The 18,540-nt window shown below is 43.1% G+C and overlaps 2 protein-coding genes across 3 annotated transcripts; both read right to left on the reverse strand.

Moving 5' to 3' along the window:
- Nucleotides 1-182: 182 nt before the first annotated feature.
- Nucleotides 183-14,021, reverse strand: def6c (DEF6 guanine nucleotide exchange factor c). Of its 2 annotated transcripts, XR_013963513.1 has the most exons (13): nucleotides 13,795-14,021; nucleotides 10,746-10,886; nucleotides 9,202-9,387; nucleotides 7,584-7,814; nucleotides 6,668-6,814; nucleotides 5,845-5,953; nucleotides 4,996-5,207; nucleotides 4,618-4,725; nucleotides 3,912-4,078; nucleotides 3,217-3,424; nucleotides 2,325-2,415; nucleotides 1,332-1,624; nucleotides 183-1,289 (listed from the first exon to the last, which is right to left on the reverse strand). XR_013963513.1 is itself a non-coding variant. In XM_080756909.1 (12 exons), the coding sequence occupies exons 1-12, from the start codon at nucleotides 13,888-13,890 to the stop codon at nucleotides 1,455-1,457; spliced, it is 1,866 nt and encodes a 621-aa protein (XP_080613035.1). In that variant the 5' UTR covers nucleotides 13,891-14,021; the 3' UTR covers nucleotides 183-1,454. The 2 variants fall into 2 exon arrangements, 1 of the variants encoding a protein (XP_080613035.1); XM_080756909.1 differs by having other exon boundaries at nucleotides 183-1,624.
- A 2,739-nt stretch (nucleotides 14,022-16,760) lies between these two features.
- LOC308310910 (tetraspanin-7-like) lies at nucleotides 16,761-18,162 on the reverse strand. Its single transcript, XM_080757372.1, has one exon. It carries the CDS (start codon nucleotides 18,125-18,127, stop codon nucleotides 17,036-17,038), a length of 1,092 nt encoding a protein of 363 aa, XP_080613498.1. The 5' UTR covers nucleotides 18,128-18,162; the 3' UTR covers nucleotides 16,761-17,035.
- Nucleotides 18,163-18,540: the final 378 nt, after the last annotated feature.

Consider the following 18,540-nt stretch of genomic DNA (forward strand, 5'->3'; position numbering starts at 1 on the left):
TTCTCACACCTCCCAACATTTTCTTACCCAGCATGTCTGTATTAACATAATTATTAATTATGAGAGGAGAGACAACGAGCTGCTGGGTAGTGGGGCTAGACTTTTAAAAGTATGTGCAACAATTGAACTTTTTTCCTGTACACATTTTGCGTGTTCTAGAAGTAATATTTCATACCACACCAACATATATAAACAATTTATTCAACAAAATTGTAAATAGCCTACCAACTAATCTTATTAAAATATCTTCTTACTAAATTACACATAATTGTGTACTGCTCATTGTAGTTATTATATAGTCATAATTCTCTCCTTAAATATAATATAACACATTTACACAGCTATGTAAGTACTTTGTGACTATCTTTTTTTTCTTCTTCTTCTCAGTTCCCTTTCAAAATGATCAGTTGCAGCTTAAGTATTGGTCACACACACCAGTTTTTAACTCTTGCATATACTGTACTGTGTGTGTGTGTGTGTGTGTGTGTGTGTGTGTGTGTGTTCGTGCATGTTCGTGCGTTCATGCATGCGTGCATGTGCATGCGTGCATGTGCATGCGTGTGTGTGTGTCAGTGTGTTTGCTTGCGTGCGTGCGTGTGTGTCTAAAATGTATATATTTAATTTAAAATTCAACTCATCAGAAGCTTAACGTTTAACCACTTTCATGCCATTATTGTCCAAATTTTGCAAGATTCTTTAAATATTTTAAAACATTTAAAGAAATAGCATAAACAGCTGATCTACAAGGCTCACAACACGTTACATCGCACCGAGTTGTGAGCTCGAAGATCTCGATATTTCTTTTTAAACACAATTTTGCCATAGGGGGGCTAGCTGCGCCCTAACCTGATTCCTGCGAGATGGAAGAGACATTCATAGTCTCGCGTTGCCAGACTGTTGCCTCTCGCAATTTTCAAATGCTTTTGTCACACAGTCTGGAGAACGGAAGCTTTGATCATGAGTAAAATATAAAGCGGAAGTGAAGCTTCCTCCCCACTTCCTCCACGTCACGTCTTTACGAAATCATCTAAGCATATATAGCTTGCTGAAATGTTAATAAAAATAAAATGAAATGTAAATATATTTTAATATATATTTCTTTGTGAACGGAAATGACTGTAAACAGATTACTCGGATTTCAGACTTTATATAACATTGAGAGATTGTGGAATAGTCTGGCTACAGGAGACTATACTTGCTTCACAAGGCTGTATTGTATTGTGAATTTGTGAATCAATACCGCCCTCATCTGGTGGAATCAGGTTAGCTGCACCCAGAGACTACGGCTACTTGGGGGCCCTTGGCATGGCCCAATGGCCCCTGTTATAGACTAAGGGAGCCCTTGGCATGGCCCAATGGCCCCTATTATAGACTAAGGGGGCCCTTGGCATGGCCCATTGGCCCCTGTTATAGACTCATTCATGTCCTTGTTGTTATACTGAAGAGCCGTTTCTCTAACCGTCCTCATTTTCCTGTGACGTGTGTGATGACTCCAGCTTGTTCTGAGGGGACGGGCTGTCCTGATTGGCTCTTGTCTTGAACTTGGAGATGAACTCGTTGCTGGCCAACGCCCCTTCCTTCTTTGGACACGTGTGTTTTATCATCACGTGGTGTTCTGGGCGGTCTACGAAAAAACAAAAATAAGAATAAAAGAAAGTATTCTTTGACCTATTTTGGGAATGTTGTTTGTTGTTTAATGATTTTTTTCCCCACATTTAAAAACACACACACACACAAATTAATGTGATGCATCGTAAGCCATCTTCTAGAAATGGGTCTTGTGTGTGTGTGTGTGTGTGTGTGTGTGTGTGTGTGTTTGCGTGCATGCATGCGTGTGGCTGCCTGTCTGTGTGATCGGCACATAACCTCTGGACCAATCGGCGCATTTCCAAAAATGCAACATTAATGTTATAACGGAAATCATGATGACCCTGTCTTAGTTATCCCATTTAGGCCTGACATCGAAATTTAAAAAAAATCTTTTTTTAAATGTTTTTGGAAAAACCTCGTGTTTCTATATCAGTGGTTCTCAATATTTCATGTCAAGGACCCCCAAAAATATATGAAATTGGCCGCTGACCCCCATCTGAAAATGTGTTGTTTCAGGAACCACCTCCCAGAAGCAAAGATTTGAGTTAAAAACGTTCGCTCTGAAAAAGTATAATATTCAAAGCTTTGCACCACATCAAACTTCAAACTTCAAAAATAGCAGACCTACAAGCTCGTATTTTTCAATAGCTAAATTATAACATAATGTTTAAAACACCAAAAGGTGTATATTCGTCAGATTAAATCAAGTCATTCGTCGACACAACTCAACCAACCTCCAGGCTCTATTGGCTTCATCAGGCGGTTGAGTTGGACGTTCCAGTGGCGGACATGTTGACTGGCGTACCTCAGCTTCTCCTGGATCTCCTGCACACACATCGTCGGTCCAAAGAAAGTGGTGGCGTTAACAAGAATAACCTTTACTTTGCATATTGGGATTCATATCAGAGGTCAGCCTGCAGCGTGCCTTTTCTGGTCTATAGAGGGCCACGCGCATGGAGCCTGCGCTGGATAATATTGGTTCACCGATCGATCTGAGCTTATCATTTTAAACTCTATATATTTATAGTTTTAACCCATTACGATTGAGGCCAATTCTACAAATGCCTTCTAAAAGCAGTAGTTCTCACACTTTCAAGATTTTTAGAAAAATGTTCAAAAATGCTTGCAGGGCTAAACATAAAATGTCACAGATGCTATATGGGCAAACAATACATCCGGGAAAAAAAACCTCGATGACGTAGAAACGTGAGTGAATCTAAACATTGATCTCTCGTCATGGTCTTTCTTTCTATAATTTTTATCCCACGATTTTGTAACCCATTTTTCAGTGTCAATTATCTAATGTGATCCTGGGCTCTACACACCCTCCGCCAACCATGGGGAGAGCAACGGACTTGAACTCATGCCTGAGTGTCCAAGTTGCTCCTTTACACCTGACAGGGGGGAGTTTCCCTGGTTGGACGTAGCTCGTGGAAGGAACACGTTATTCCAACCAGTTCCTTTCCCCTCCATCAGGCGCCCCGACTGGCCAGGGGGAGGCCGTTTAGAGACCAGGATTACTGCATGTTTTTTGTGAGGGTATCTACCCTAGGGGACACGGGGAGAACATGCAAACTCCACACAGAAAGGCCCTTTTCGTCATGGTCTTTCTGCTCATGGTCTCACCTCCAGCCTCTGGTGGCTCCTCTGCCGGGAGGCCTGCAGGTCCTGCAGCTCCTGTGAGGCGGAGTGGAGGGCCGACGAGGGGCCGCTTCGCTCCTCGCCTGCACCTCCCGCCTCCTCCGCCTCCTCCGGTGCTTCTTCTCTGGGCCTGATGGTGGCGCTCTGGAGGAGCTGGAACTGCAGCTTCTTCTCCTCCTCAGCCTGCAACAACCTGGAGGGTAGGGAGAGGAAGAGAGAGAGAGAGAGAGAGAGAGAGAGAGAGACCTGAGATCAGATTTTGACCTGAGATCAGATTCCAAAAATGTCTTCTACATCCTGACAGTTTTCTGAAAAAGCTGTGTTTCTATGTCAGTTGTTCTTCGATTTTTCAAAAATAGCAGACCTACAAGCTCGTAGCGCACCACTCGGTGGAATGTATTTTCAGGTCAGGATACCAACATCATCAAATCAGGAGAGGGTGAACTCGTTGAGCTGTACTTCCACCCAAATACCGTAATTTCCGCCCCCCAAAAAGATACCCTCTACACTACAGCGTAGGTCTTGCCCAGTGTGGTGTGTGTGTGTGTGTGTGTGTGTGTGTCTGTGTCTGTGTGTGTGTGTGTGTGTGTGTGTGTGTGTGTGTGTGTGTGTGTGTGTGTGTGTGTGTGTGTGTGTGTGTGTGTGTGTGTGCGTGCGTGCGTGCGTGCGTGCGTGCACACCTCTCTAGCTCCAGCCTGGCTCTCTCCTCCTCCAAGCGGGCCTGCACCTCCACGCTGAGCGCAGCCTCCAGCTCCTTCTGGGTGCTCTCCAATTCCTGGATCCTCCTCTTCTGCTGCACCGCCTCCTTCTCCTTCTCCTGCATCTCCGCCTGCATGCTCTCCCTCAGCTGGGAGAACGCACGCGCGCACACACACACACACACACACACACACACACACACACACACACACACACACACACACACACACACACACTTAACAGTTAATTAACATCAATTAATCGAAAATTTCTATCATAGGGCGGTTCTCTGTGAATTTCATCCCCCACCTTGGTAGCCGGTTTTCATGTCCTTAGTAAAGACACGTTTATTCTCGCTCGATTTAAATATGTAATTAGTTTACTCCGGCCTTCATAGCCTACCTTTGATGTGCTGCATATTGATATGTTGCTTTGAGGTGTTTTATTTCTTGTTTTTTTTCCCCTTCATTTTGCTTCCCTCATCTTATCTTCCTTTCTTTTTTTGCCTCTTTGTATGTTATGCTCTGTGAAGCACTTTGGTTCGACCTTGGTCGTTGGAAAGATATATACAAATACATTTTGATTTGATTTGTCTTGAGGCGGGGAGTTCCAGAGGTTGCTGTTGCTACTGTTTACTTACTACCTGTTCTTAGGATTGTTGTGAACGTTGACATCTCATAATCTCACCATCTCTGCCTCTTTCAGCTGTCTCTCCAGTTCCAGCTGAAGCTCCTTCTGTCGTCTCTTATCTTTCTCCTCTGCCTCCCGTCGTCGAGCCTCCAGCTCTCTGGCATGCTTCATGAAAAAGACACGCATTCATCAGTCATTCTCAACTTTGATTTTAATTTCAAGGATCCAAACGAGTATTTTTGTGTCATGGTTATTTTGTGAATAGTGTTAATTAGTTAATAGTTTGAGCACCACTGACATCATGAAGTTTTCTGAATGATTTAAAAGAGATTTATAGAATCTGGTCTCAGGTCTAAATGGGTAAATGATAAATCCTCTCTCTCTCTCTCTCTCTCTCTCTCTCTCTCTCTCTCTCTCTCTCTCTCTCTCTCTCACCTGGATGATGCTCTCTATCTCCTTGTCCTGCCGTTCCTTCTCTCTCTCTGTCTCTTGGATGTTTAAGTCGTCTGATTGGCTGCTTCCGCTGCTGCGGGCGCTCAGGCTGCGCTCCCGTTGGCTGTGCTCTCGGTGCTCCCGCCTCTTCAGCTTCAGCTCCTGATGCACGGAGGACTTGCCCTCACTCTGGAGGCGCAGAGCCGTCTGAATGGCTGGACACGCACGCACGCAAGCAAATAATGCATTTTATGGCATATATGGTTTACACTTATGTCAACTGGTATATTGTCTGATTAATGTGCTATAATGTTACAGGAAGAGGTTTATGCCCGACAGACCACCTTTTAGTGCTGCACGATCCTTGCTCAAATGTGGATCTCGATTTTCCTCCAAAAGAATTGAGATCACGATTCTCAGATGATTCATTTCTTTTCTCCATGAAAATATTTATTGTCTTTAGTCTGTATTTGCTGAACATTACTACGTTCAAAATATGGCACCTGGACCCGACTACTGTAGCTTTAAACAGACCAAAGTGCTTGACTCTCTTAAAGTCTCTCTTGTAGCAAAAACATAAGTAGTAACTAAAATTAATTGGTACAGCCAACTAGTGCTGCATGATTCTTGCACAAATTTAGAAATTAGATTGCGTAGGTATCTGGACCGCGATCTTTTTTGGATTAATCGTGCAGCACTACCACCTTTTGAAGAATATAACATTACAAATCAGAAATGGAGTGAAAGAGTTCCATATTTATTTTAACATTTAACATTTCAGTAAATCCAGACTGGGAACGGACCAAATCTCTGACAGTGTGTGGTTTGGGCGTTTCGCACACACCAACATACCTTGTGTCCACTCCACTTTCTGCCTCTGGTCAGAGGCGCTCATCTCGTACGTTTTATTATGGGTTTTCACACAGAGCAGACAGCGCTTCCCCTCCCTGTCTGGCACAGGCTGCGAGAAACACAAGAGAAAGTCACATTTATCACTGCATGTCAGGCATAACAAGACAAAGAAATTATAATTATTAACCACTTTCAACCTAATCTGAGTTCCCAGAAATTCTCACATAAATAATGGGAGGACTTTCAACCAGGCTATTGTTGTCGGGTACAATTTGATTGATTTGATGTTTATTGACAATGTTTACATGTACAGGAAAAAGCACATAGTTATACATCACCATCAAAAGGATAAATGCAAGAAAGCCAACGGCTTATTTCAATAACCTTTTATGTCCAAAAACGCTACTTTTGTGTCTATGCATTCCAATGGATCCAATTTAGTTATTATTTAGTCATGAGCTTAATACTTTTCATTGGTGAAATATTTGTAGAAAAAGAAAAAGAACTGTATAGGACTTTTCTTTTGGTTCTGTACCAGCATCTGACATCAATGTGCTTATGTGCAAATCAATTCATTTTGAATTAAATATTTATATTACCCATAGACTCAAAAATAGCAGATCAAAAGGCGTTTCTTGTATCTGCTGTTTTCACTGCTTTTGCAGTGCTGTCTCATGAGATGACAAAATATGAAATAATATGGCATTACTTTATGGAAAAACGAGGTTGCAACGACATGGCATCTGCTAATGTGGCAGCACAGGATTTGTAATGCCATCTTTACAGGCAGTGGGAAACAGAGATGACGCATTTCTTCACTAACCTCAACGGCACAGGTCTTATCCAGTTGGATCTCTCCCTTCTTGTCCTTGAGATCCTCTCCAACGTAGTAAGATATGCAGGATGGCTTCAGGACAAACCAGCGCTCTGTCCAGTTCCTGCGCATGTGGCCTTTTTTCCACATGTAACCCTGAGACACAGAAGCAGGCATGTCAATAGCAGTGTCACAGAGGCGCCAATGAAGACCATGCAGCACAGTTTCGCGGACCTTGTCACACCAGCATTTCGCTGCTTGTACCTGTGTGAGGACTGTTACTCGTCACACAGGAGTAAATACATTCAACAAAATAACACCAATTAGATGTTCACAAAGCATTTTAGTTAAGTCATGCTATTGGGGCGGCAGTGGCTCCGGAGAAGAGTGGCCGGCAGAACAGCCGTATGTGAACCGCGAGGTTCCCAGTTCCATCCCGGGCTCCCTCAGAGTTAGTGTCCTTGAGCAAGACTCTGAACCCAATTGCTCCCGATGTGCAGGTTGGTGCCTTGCCTGGTTCCCTCCGCCATCAGTGAATGAATGGGTGAATGTAATGCACTATCTATGTAAAGCGCTTTGGATAAAAGTGCTATACCTGTAAATGCTAGTAATGTTAGTAGTCTTTTTCTTTACCTCTCGTAGCTCTGTTGTCAACGTTTGTCTCTATAGAATCTATAAAGTACAGCTTAAAAAGGAATGTTGGAATTGTTTTTAATTGATGAAAAGTTGCGATTGTTTTTGTTTAAACTTTTAAAAATCTTTTGAAATAATTTGTACATCTTTTTTTAATGTGGGAAGCGAGAAAAAAAAAGGAGATATTTACTGTTTGGTAAACATTGCCATAGTGGGTCCCACTTTCAGCAACGTGTAAAAGCAGCTAAGACAAAGGGACACAGTCAGACACAAACACGCATAGTGGACTCACCCTGTTGAGAACACTGTGATACATCTCCAGAAAGACCTCGTCCAAGGCCAGACTGAACGCCTCAGAGCTCGTCACCCTCAGTATCCGCCCGGCACCCATGTGCTCCAGGAACGCCCAGACGGACAGTCCCTCTTCGCACGCCGATGCATCCTGGGATAGCAGGTCGTCAAAGGGCTTCCCGTCCCACTCCGTGTTCATCGCCGTGGAGATTTTCTTGAGAAGGTATTCCACCTGCAGAAACAAAATCAGAATATTGCGATGAACATGAACTGTTGTGAAAAGGTGTTGAAAGTGATATTTTTGAGTAAAAAATTCAAAGAAAAATAAATGTTAAAGTCTCTAGTCATTGCTTGATTGATTGATTGAAATCTTTATTAACAGTTTGCAGAATTACAGTACATTTCAAGCACAAACTCAATACAAAGACTGTTAACTGTGAGTGGACGACCCAATTAAGCCTTACACTTGTTTACAACAGGGTCCACATTGTTCAATTCATGCTATAAGTGTTTGTTCAGTAATAGGGGTCCCCTGTCTCTCCAGCTCTGTAGTAAACAGAAAATACATTTTCAGGTGGGACAGCAATTTCATCCAAATAGGAGAAAGTAGCCATTTATCAGCTTCAATTTTGAAGGAGGCCATGGGATCAACAAAGTCAGTAGGGTCCATCCTCTGCAGGGCACAAAGCTACACATGAAAAATCAATGATAGCCAGCACTTTTCAGGACATCTCGCGGGAACGGACGGAAGGATAGCCGCGCCACTAACAGGGCTAAAAATAAACACAATCTCTGGGAAGCTGCTGCACTGACCACCACATACTGTACATCGGGGGTAGATCGGTCTCTAGTGCAGGAAGGAAGTAGCTCATGATTCATTTCCTTACTTGCTCCTTGCTTTTTTTTTTTCTTCTGCTGCGAGAAATGTGAATGGATGTGCCTCTTTCTCCCCCACCATGGGATCAAAAGAAGTCACACACATCCAAAAAGCCTTTTGAAGGCAGGTGCCTTCGAGCAGAGACCAAAGGCAAACAAAGAGGACTGCACACTGTGGCTCCCTTTAATGCATTTAGACCAGGCCCATTCTAAAAATGTCTTCTAAATCGTGGCCTAAGTTATTTAAAAAATATATATATTTAAACTTCACATTTGTATTAAAAAATAACTAAAACATTGTGTTGCTATGTACTGTACAACAACTACCCCAAAAGGGGTTCCAAAATGTAAAAAGTGCAAAAGTGGAGTGCCATATTTTTCCAGTGTTTCATGTGTCTATGAGGTGACAGTACTTCATTAGACACCCTGGAGTTGTTTTTATGTGCAATGGTGTATTAACTTTGTATTTTAATAGGATTTCTTCCTGAACCCTTGACAGTCTTGACAGACGAGGCTGAACCCTTGACAGTCAAATAGGCCAATGAAATAAACAGTAAAATAAAAAAATCACACTATCAGCCCCTCCCCTAACCCCCCTTTATCATACAACTACAGCTGTGGGTGCGGCTTCAGTTCAGGTGGATCACCACCCATCACCACCCACCAGGCAAACCAGGCATATACTTAATGAACTGGTGGGCATGCCCCTAGCAAATCTATCCCTGCCCACCCCTCTAGTTTACCTCCTCTGGGATCATGACGAGGGGATAGCGGTCCTCAGACAGTAGGTTGAACAGACAGAAGAGTTTGAAGCAGTCTCTCTCTGAGGACAGCGCCCCCGCTGGACAGTGGCCGCGGTAGTTCTTCTTCATCGTCATCATCCAGCACAGGTCGTCAAACTTCTCCTTGTCAAACGTACCACCTTTGACCTGGAGGACACGCGACAACAACACGGCAAGGACTGCTTGTTATTAGGGTTGCCACGATCTCATGATCTAAATTCTGATAGTAAGCATTGCTATGGAGTGTTTGTTCAATAACAGGGGTTCCGCCATATCTCTCCAACTCTTTGGTAAACAGAATACACCTTTACAAGTCAGGATACCAATTTCATCCAATCGGGGGAGACACACATTTATAGGTTCAATTTGATATAGTGCACAAGTTACAATTTTGTCTGCGTATTCCTTTTTTTCGTTTTGTTTCATCAATTCAGTTCCATCAAATCCAGTTGACTTGTTTATCCAGTATCCTGCGTGAGTTCTTGCTCCTAATTGGATGAAATTGGTTATCGAAATTGGATAATTATGCTGCAATGAAATGCTGTATTTTCTGTTCTTTAGTAAGCTGAAAATAGAGCATTCATCGTGGCACAGGTTTTGGACGGAGTGAAGGTTCTGCTATCCGCATGACCCTTTGCATTGCGATTAAGGACAGTCCCCATACCAGACAGTGGTGCAGCTAGTCAGTGCATGCAGGACTTTGAAGCCCTTGCTGAGCTTCTTGTGTATGTATCCCAGGTGTGTTTCTCTTCTCCCAGACGATATATAGTATCTAATGATGAATGAATGAAACACGGCAGCAGACTAGACCACCACGCCCACAAACCTCTGATACTGACCACTGAACAACTTTGCTGACATGGTACACACAGTACTACAAAAAGAGCAACATTTTGGCAACTTTCTAAAGAGCAACATTTTTGGCAAATTTCTAAAGAGCAACATTTTGGCAAGTTTCTGACAGTGTGTGGGACCCTTCTTTGTTTTTCAAAGATAACCCTTTTAATAAGTATGCTTTATTGCCCTACGCACCTGTCACGACTCACTAGCCTTCTGAGGTGTGCATCGGCCTTTTGCTAATACAGTACTACACACACAGTACACACTAAGGCTGGAAGAATTATACGGTTGCTTACATTATATCTAAACTTTATATTTTACCATCACTTATAATACTTTTATAATACATTGTTGTGATATTTGATAGCTTGTAAGAGCCTAGAAGACTCCAGATCTCCACTAGGCCTAATAGCCATTGTGTATGTTACAGCCTATCTTCTTGTGGTTCCGTTTGTCCTTGAAGCAGCCAGTGTATGATTCTCTGCCCTAATTCTTGGCAGAACTACCGTACCACTGACCTGAGTGTTATTGTACTTCTATAATATCGTAATTTTTAATGTATTTGATGTGTGACAACCATGTGTTGTTCTTGCTTACGGCAAGTCGCTCTGGATTAAGACTCGAGCGTCTGCTAAATGCCTAAATTGTAAATGGTATGACAGCACCTTATCCAGTATGTACTTGTTGAGGTAAGGCATGTAGCCGTGGTTGGACACAGGTCCGTCGTCGTCATCCTGGAAGTGCTCCTCCAGAGCCACCGGGTCATGAGGGATGTTTAACACTGTGTAGAGGTTATGAGACAGCACCTATATCACAGACACACAAACACATTGTACAGATGTTTAACACTGTGTAGAGGTTATGAGACAGCACCTATATCACAGAGACACACAAACACATTGTACAGATGTTTAACACTGTGTAGAGGTTATGAGACAGCACCTATATCACAGACACACAAACACATTGTACAGATGTTTAACACCGTGTAGAGGTTATGAGACAGCACCTATATCACAGACACACAAACACATTGTACAGATGTTTAACACTGTGTAGAGGTTATGAGACAGCACCTATATCACAGACACACACACACACACACACACACACACACACACACACACACACACACACACACACATTGTACAGATGTTTAACACTGTGTAGAGGTTATGAGACAGCACCTATATCACAGACACACACACACACACAAACACACACACACACACACACACACACACACACACACACATTGTACAGATGTTTAACACTGTGTAGAGGTTATGAGACAGCACCTATATCACAGACACACACACACACACACACACACACACACACACACACACATTGTACAGATGTTTAACACCGTGTAGAGGTTATGAGACAGCACCTATATCACAGACACACAAACACATTGTACAGATGTTTAACACTGTGTACAGGTTATGAGACAGCACCTATATTACAGACAGACACACACACACACACACACACACACACACACACACACACACACACACACACATTGTACAGATGTTTAACACCGTGTACAGGTTATGAGACAGCACCTATATTACAGACACACACACACACACATTGTACAGATGTTTAACACTGTGTACAGGTTATGAGACAGCACCTATATTACAGACACACACACACACACACACACACACACACACACACACACACACACACACACACACACACACACACATTGTACAGATGTTTAACACTGTGTACAGGTTATGAGACAGCACCTATATCACAGACACACAAACACATTGTACAGATGTTTAACACCGTGTAGAGGTTACTGTATGAGACAGCACCGTCAGACACACAAACACATTGTACAGGACAGTTTACAATAGATTATTACTTGATTGAATATCAACTGTTGCCCTCCATGAGGCGGTTTAGAGTGCATATACATTTAAGAAAAACAGACTAAAGAACCCTTTTGTACATCAGTCTGTCCTGCTTTTAAACCAATCGTTAAACCAGAGGATATGTTCTGGATCTTTTCTGTTTCCTGTAATGTATATCGTTTGGTCTTGCAATTCTATTGTGTCTATGTCTTGTCTGTATCTTGAACGGTGACGTCATGGACGCAAAACAAATGTCAGTTCAAGCACACAATAAAGTTGTATCGTATATTGTTACATTCTTACAAATGTTGTGTGGAAGAATTATACGGTTGCTTATATCTAAACTTTATATTTTACCATCACTTATAATACTTTTATAATACATTGTTGTGATATTTGATAGCTTGTAAGAGCCTAGAAGACTCCAGATCTCCACTAGGCCTAATAGCCATTGTTTATGTTACAGCCTATCTTGTTGTGGTTCCGTTTGTCCTTGAAGCAGCCAGTGTATGATTCTCTGCCCTAATTCTTGGCAGAACTACCGTACCACTGACCTGAGTGTTATTGTACTTCTATGATATTGTACATAAAGCATAAACATCACCACCTGGCACCTGAGAATATTGTCTCGACTTCTATTCATCATTAATATTATTGATTCATCCAGAATTCCGCAACAGTTGGAAGAATAGCACTATCTAAGAATTTAGTGTGTTATTTAGACAGATGCCAGGTTCACGGTTTGCCTGGTATGGTATTCTAGCCTCTTGAGGCACTACACAAGTTTCTTTACCTTGCTTATTGAAAAAGTCCCTGGATAAGAGCGTATATACTGTATGCTAAATACCTGAACTGTGAGACAGGACCTACTGTCCAGCTCGGTGGCCTTGTAGTTAGAGTGTCCACCCTGCGATTGGGGCTTCACATACACACATGTATACAGTTGTACACAGGACCTGTCACTGTTAGCCACATCATGTAGGCCTACAGGTATGGGGCTGGTCAGAGTAGCCTATTACCATCTATCTCCCTCACATACCTGTGTGTACACACACGCACACAAGCGCGCGCACACACACACACACACACACACACACACACACACACACACACAGCTGATGTTCAGCCTGTCTGGACAACAGTCTGCTATTTCCCTGGATTCTTCATATCCCCAGGGACTCAGGGAGACATGTCTGAACTAGCCAACAAGCACCATGGCAGAGACAGAATAAATATGACATAAAACAGTTTTAGTTTAGGTGGGTAGCCTACAGTTAAAAAAGATAAGTATTTTCAGCTTAATGACAGGTGTCAGCAAGTGATATGACCGTACAAAAGAAAGTGGGAAAATTGTGGACTTTGAACTTGTAGCCTAGACGAGTTACTGTACAACTCAAGTAGCCTACAAGTATACGCTCTGCTTGCATAACTAAGTTTAAATGGGATGTAGGCTGGCTACTCCCATTTGAACTTTGTGTTGTGTATTTTTCTTTTAAGTAGCTTTCTTTTACGGCAACAGACAGAGTCAGATAGCCTATTATAGCTACAATATGTGGACAGGTTTTCTATTCATTATCACAGTGATAACATATATGTATTACAGTCTACATCGCTAGACGGGAGTGTTCATTCACTATAGAATTTAACAGTCGCTTTCCGAAAATAAAGATCAAGCTCTTATAACTATAGTCGCCTGCGATGGAGTTTATAAATTAAACTTAATCGGTTTAATATCGTAAAGATGGTTTGGTGTCACGCTATATTTTATTTTTCTATAGTCTACTCTATAATGTCATTAAGTAGCACAAACTTGTCCGTTGATTTGGAGTTTGAACCCTACCTTTAGCTGGGATTTGGACACCTTTCCGCACTTTTCCACATCCAGCGACGTGAAGGCATACCATATGGACTTGAGGAGTTCAGATCTGAGATCCATTCTGGAGACAAAGGGTCTATTTATTCATTGTATTTATGACATTTGAAAGCAGTTTGACTAAAAGCGCAGTAGCGCACCACCACACTCAAGACGCCCGGCTGTAGAAAATAAAGCCCCAAAAATGTAGGACGCACTCGTGTGTGTCGAGGCGGAGTAGAAGCAGCCTGCGAGAAAATTCGAGTCGTCATGTGATTTTTGTGGTAGGCCAGCTGTATACACTGGTACACAATTAGGCTGCAAAATATATTAGGTAGGTAGCCATAAAGTTGCTTCAGAGGAAACCAAAATCTTTACACCCTGGCCTTAAACCCCTTTCAACCTGGCGTCCCGGTTTTTTATTGAGACAATTCGCCCCCTTTATGACTATATTAATTTAGAGCCTAAATCATGGTTGCCACTACTATACACTTTCTCATACATACAAAACGTATCCAAACGTTTTCATATAGTCAAAAATTGTGTGCATTCATAGTAAAATATTATTAAATAGTAGGCTAATTATGAAACTGGAACAATAATAGTCATAATAAATGTCTGGTGGAAACCTATTCAGGTTTTGTAAGGTAGCCTACAAGTATATAGCCATAACATATAGAAGTTTTAGTTAAATTCTACCTGCAAAACTATTGACATAGGCCTACAGGCCAGTTGCAGTAGCCTACCTACATTTTTTATTTATTAAATAGGCTAGTTATAGGTGTTAATGTGGGCTATTAATATACTTTTGTAATAATAATCTAAATCTACAAAGCAACTTGTATAATTACAGTTTTCAAATAATTGTAGTGGAGTAAAAAACACAATATTTGCCTATGAGATATAGTAAAGGTAAAGTATTTGAAATTGTTAAATATACTGAACTAAAGTAAAAGTACCTCAAGATTGTAATTAAGTACAGTACTTGAGTAACTGTACTTATACCTACTTTCTACCACTGCTGGTGGAGCTAGAGCAAGCATACAGACAAATGAAACAAAAAACTATCACACTATGGCAGGGTAAATGAGGACACTATGCAATCCATCTGGCACTGCATAGCGTGTAGACAAATCAATTAAATCATTCAGATCATGCAAATTGGATTTATTGTGACTTGTCCCTCTTCGCTCCAATATATTTAAGTTTCAAGGTAAACAATTCATTGTATGACGTCTGTTACACATGCAGTTTATATACAGTGAACATTGAAACTGAACGATGTCGTCTGATCTTCTGGTTCAGAATGAATCCGTACAAGGTTGGTTGACTCTGGGTGGGGGGCTGCAGGGGGTTGTGCTTCTATCCAGAAACCCTGTTCCGTTGTCCTCTTTCAAGGGCAAATCTCTAATGACCTTTGTCTCAGGTGGAAGAAATTAGATGTCATCCCATATACACTCAGTCATAAGTCAATGCCGATGGGTCAGAGGTTTCCTGGATTTCACCCGTCCAGAGGATGCAGGGAATTTACCACTTTAATGGCATCCACCCAGGATGGTTCCTCTCATAAAATCAAGCCCTGGGCTCCATCTAAAAAGGCCTTTAAAATGGACGACAGGAAATCAAATGTGCAGAGTTTAAAAAGTTTAACTTGTGTTAGAAAGCGACAACACGGCTAAAATGATTACAGTCCAACATTTGAGGTTCAAATCACATATTTACATGAACCATATTAGATTAATTTCAGAACATTACATATTTTGTGCTTGTCCACATGATAAAGTATTTAACTCAAAGTTTACCATGCACAGTAAAATCCTCAGTGGTGATTTATCCATGTGTAATGCGAAGTGTACAAATGCATGCATTTGTTTCCATTTCCACCCCCTCAGAGATAAATGAACACACAGGATTTTACGGTGTGATAGAGACAGTATACACTACAACAATTCCTGGTGCCAATACATTTTATGTTCGGATAACCGTCAGAGCTTGAAATTGATATTACCCTGCACATCTAATGCCATAGATCTTTTGCTTTATTTATTGTCGGCCAGATATGTTCTACACAGATTTGTTCATGCTCTCGCCCACTGCTGGTAATCATTAGAATATATTTTACACAATGTGTGCATCATGTGGGATACAAGCAATAAGCATACAGTAACACATTTACAAGATCAATAATAATAGGGAAGCTGAGATGGTTTATAACCAGTACAATTATCTGGATATATTATATATTGATCCAACTTGCATATGTTGTTCTGAAAAGAGGGGTACACTGCAAAATCCAGAGTGGTAATTTAACCATGAAATTGTAAAAATGGTCCTGGGACCATTTTACAAATACAGTAGAACAGTGTTAAAATAACCACTCATGGCTTTTGCTTTGTACTGTAAACGGATGACCATACTACAATCAACCCCTCTGCTAGATAGCATAGCTGTATATTTTATATCAGCGCAATGGAAACACAGAATAATGAGCTGCACATTCTCACTAATAAAATAAAATATAAAGTAGTTTGATGGAGACATGAAAGAAATATTGCATTCTCATATTTCCACAAAACCAAAAGGAGATTTTGACCAAAGACCAGGCATGTTCCATGCATGTTAGGCACTCACAGCACCTGTGCAATGCAATGCATTATCAGTTGTAGAAGGCATGTAGTGAAATGTTGCACTACTAGTCATACCTTTGTTTTTAAACCAATAAAAAGGAAGTTAGTGCCTGTCAAGAGGGAACTATTGCACTACTCCTTTCTGGGGGAAGCATAACCTCATGGAAGCTTCCTCATCATTAGTGGGGTTAACATACTTCACTGCACCAGAGTGGGTAAGCAGCGGAATCCCCAAAGGTCCATTTGTCAATATGTTTTTCAACGATGAAAATTATTGAATGAATATTGCTAAATCGCTTACCAATTCACTCAATACAGTGAAAAACACTCAATGAAGTGTATATATAACAGTCAGTGGAAATTAATATCTGCTAATTGCAGCCAACTCCAATACTGTGCAACGGTGCTTTCTCCATTGTCATGTTTGAAGAAGGAATCTGCTGGTCAATGCTCATGAAACATCATTAAATCCTGCACAGAGTTGTAGACGTGAAGTAGGACTGAGGGAATCCTTTTGAGGAATCCAAGGGTCAACTTATTTACATTGTCTAGTAAGAGGTTACGGGCAATGTGTCCAAGTGTGCCTACTTCTCCATTTATCATTAATGTGCCACTACGACGCGTCTGGGATGTCTTGGTGACAACCTGTTGGCTAGCAGACAAGCTAGGGCAATGCCACCTATCTGTGTGAGGGCTAGCCCCAGCACAGTGGCAGCAATGTGGAAGACGTTGTCATTGACGAAGCTGAAGACCTTCCGGAAACAGCCGTGTGGATGGATCCCGGCGGCGACCACTCCTTCATTGTCCGTCGATGGAAGTGGCCGGTTCCTGCACCCCTTACGCCTCACGCAGCAGCTGTCCGGCAGTGACAACCAGGTGCCGTTCCAAAGGGGCGAGAACCCTACATCCTGGTTGGCCCAGTCGGAGGTCAGCCAGTCACGCCAACCTTCGGCGCCGCAGCACTCGAGCGCCCTCTGGAGGCTGTCCAGAGCGTCGGCCCGACCTTCGTCGGCGGCATAGCCCGCCACCGCTCGCTGCAGGCCGCTGCGAAACCCTCCGGCGATGTCTTCGCGATAGAAGAGGCCAGAGAGTCCTGTGGCGAGGCCGGCTACAAGCGCAGCCAACTGAAAGAACCCGTAAGCCCTTAGCACGCAGGGCAGGTTGGCAGCCACCCCCAGGCACCCGAGGAAGCCCCAAGCGGTGACGGCCGCACCTGTGATAAGAAGAATGAGCGGGGCATTGGGATAGCGGTTGGCGGACAGCATCATGTAGTCCGCCAGCGAGGCTTGCGCCCATACTCCCATGGTGAAGATGGCTAACCCGGCTGCCCAGAAGAGGCAGCTGAACGCCAGGAGCCCCAGGCGCAGGAGATGCATGACGCCCACGGGCCGACAGCAGGGCTGGCCGGCGCCCGGAGGCGGGAGTGCCGGGGGTGCCAGGGAGGCCTCGGAGCACAGGGAAGAGGAGAGGCTTCGCTGCTGCTGCTGGAGGGGGTCCTGGTGCTCTCGGTAGGGAGAGAGCAGGTAGCCTGGGATGGCGGACGCCCGACGAGGGAGAGACGGAAGAGTGAGGAGGTCGAGACCCCTTGGAGAAGACGGCCTCCGCGTGGCGAGCTGCTCGCGCTCCCAGTCCAGAACCCGTCTACCGGGACTCAGCCGAGGTGGCAGGGAGTCGTAAGGCAGTGCAGAGCTCATGGTGCTGGCTCCGGCTTTATCAACCTCCCCCTCTCTCTCCTTCATGCAAACCCTTACTCTCTCGCTCTCTCTCCAACTATGCCCCCTCTCGCTCTTGTTCTCCTGCAACACAAAGCCCCCCCTCTTCCCAATTCTTTATGACTGGCTGTTAATACGCCACCGCTACCCCGCTGCACCAACTACACCATAAATCCCGCTGATGGGTGTTGCGTTGAAGCGTTATCTGCATCCGCAGACACCTTTATTCCACTCTATTTATCCGTTTATTCGAGCCATTCTTTACACCTGCATGGTCACCAAAAATTCCTCCGTCGATCGTGGCGTACTCACTGCTGTCCCTCTCTCTGGTCAAGCCCGGTGGTGTTTTTCTGCGGTGGGATGGACTTGCAATCCACCCACGCACACCCTCTTTC

Source organism: Protomyctophum bolini (assembly GCF_963924005.1).
Source record: "Protomyctophum bolini genome assembly, chromosome: 23".
Lineage (NCBI taxonomy): Eukaryota > Metazoa > Chordata > Actinopteri > Myctophiformes > Myctophidae > Protomyctophum > Protomyctophum bolini.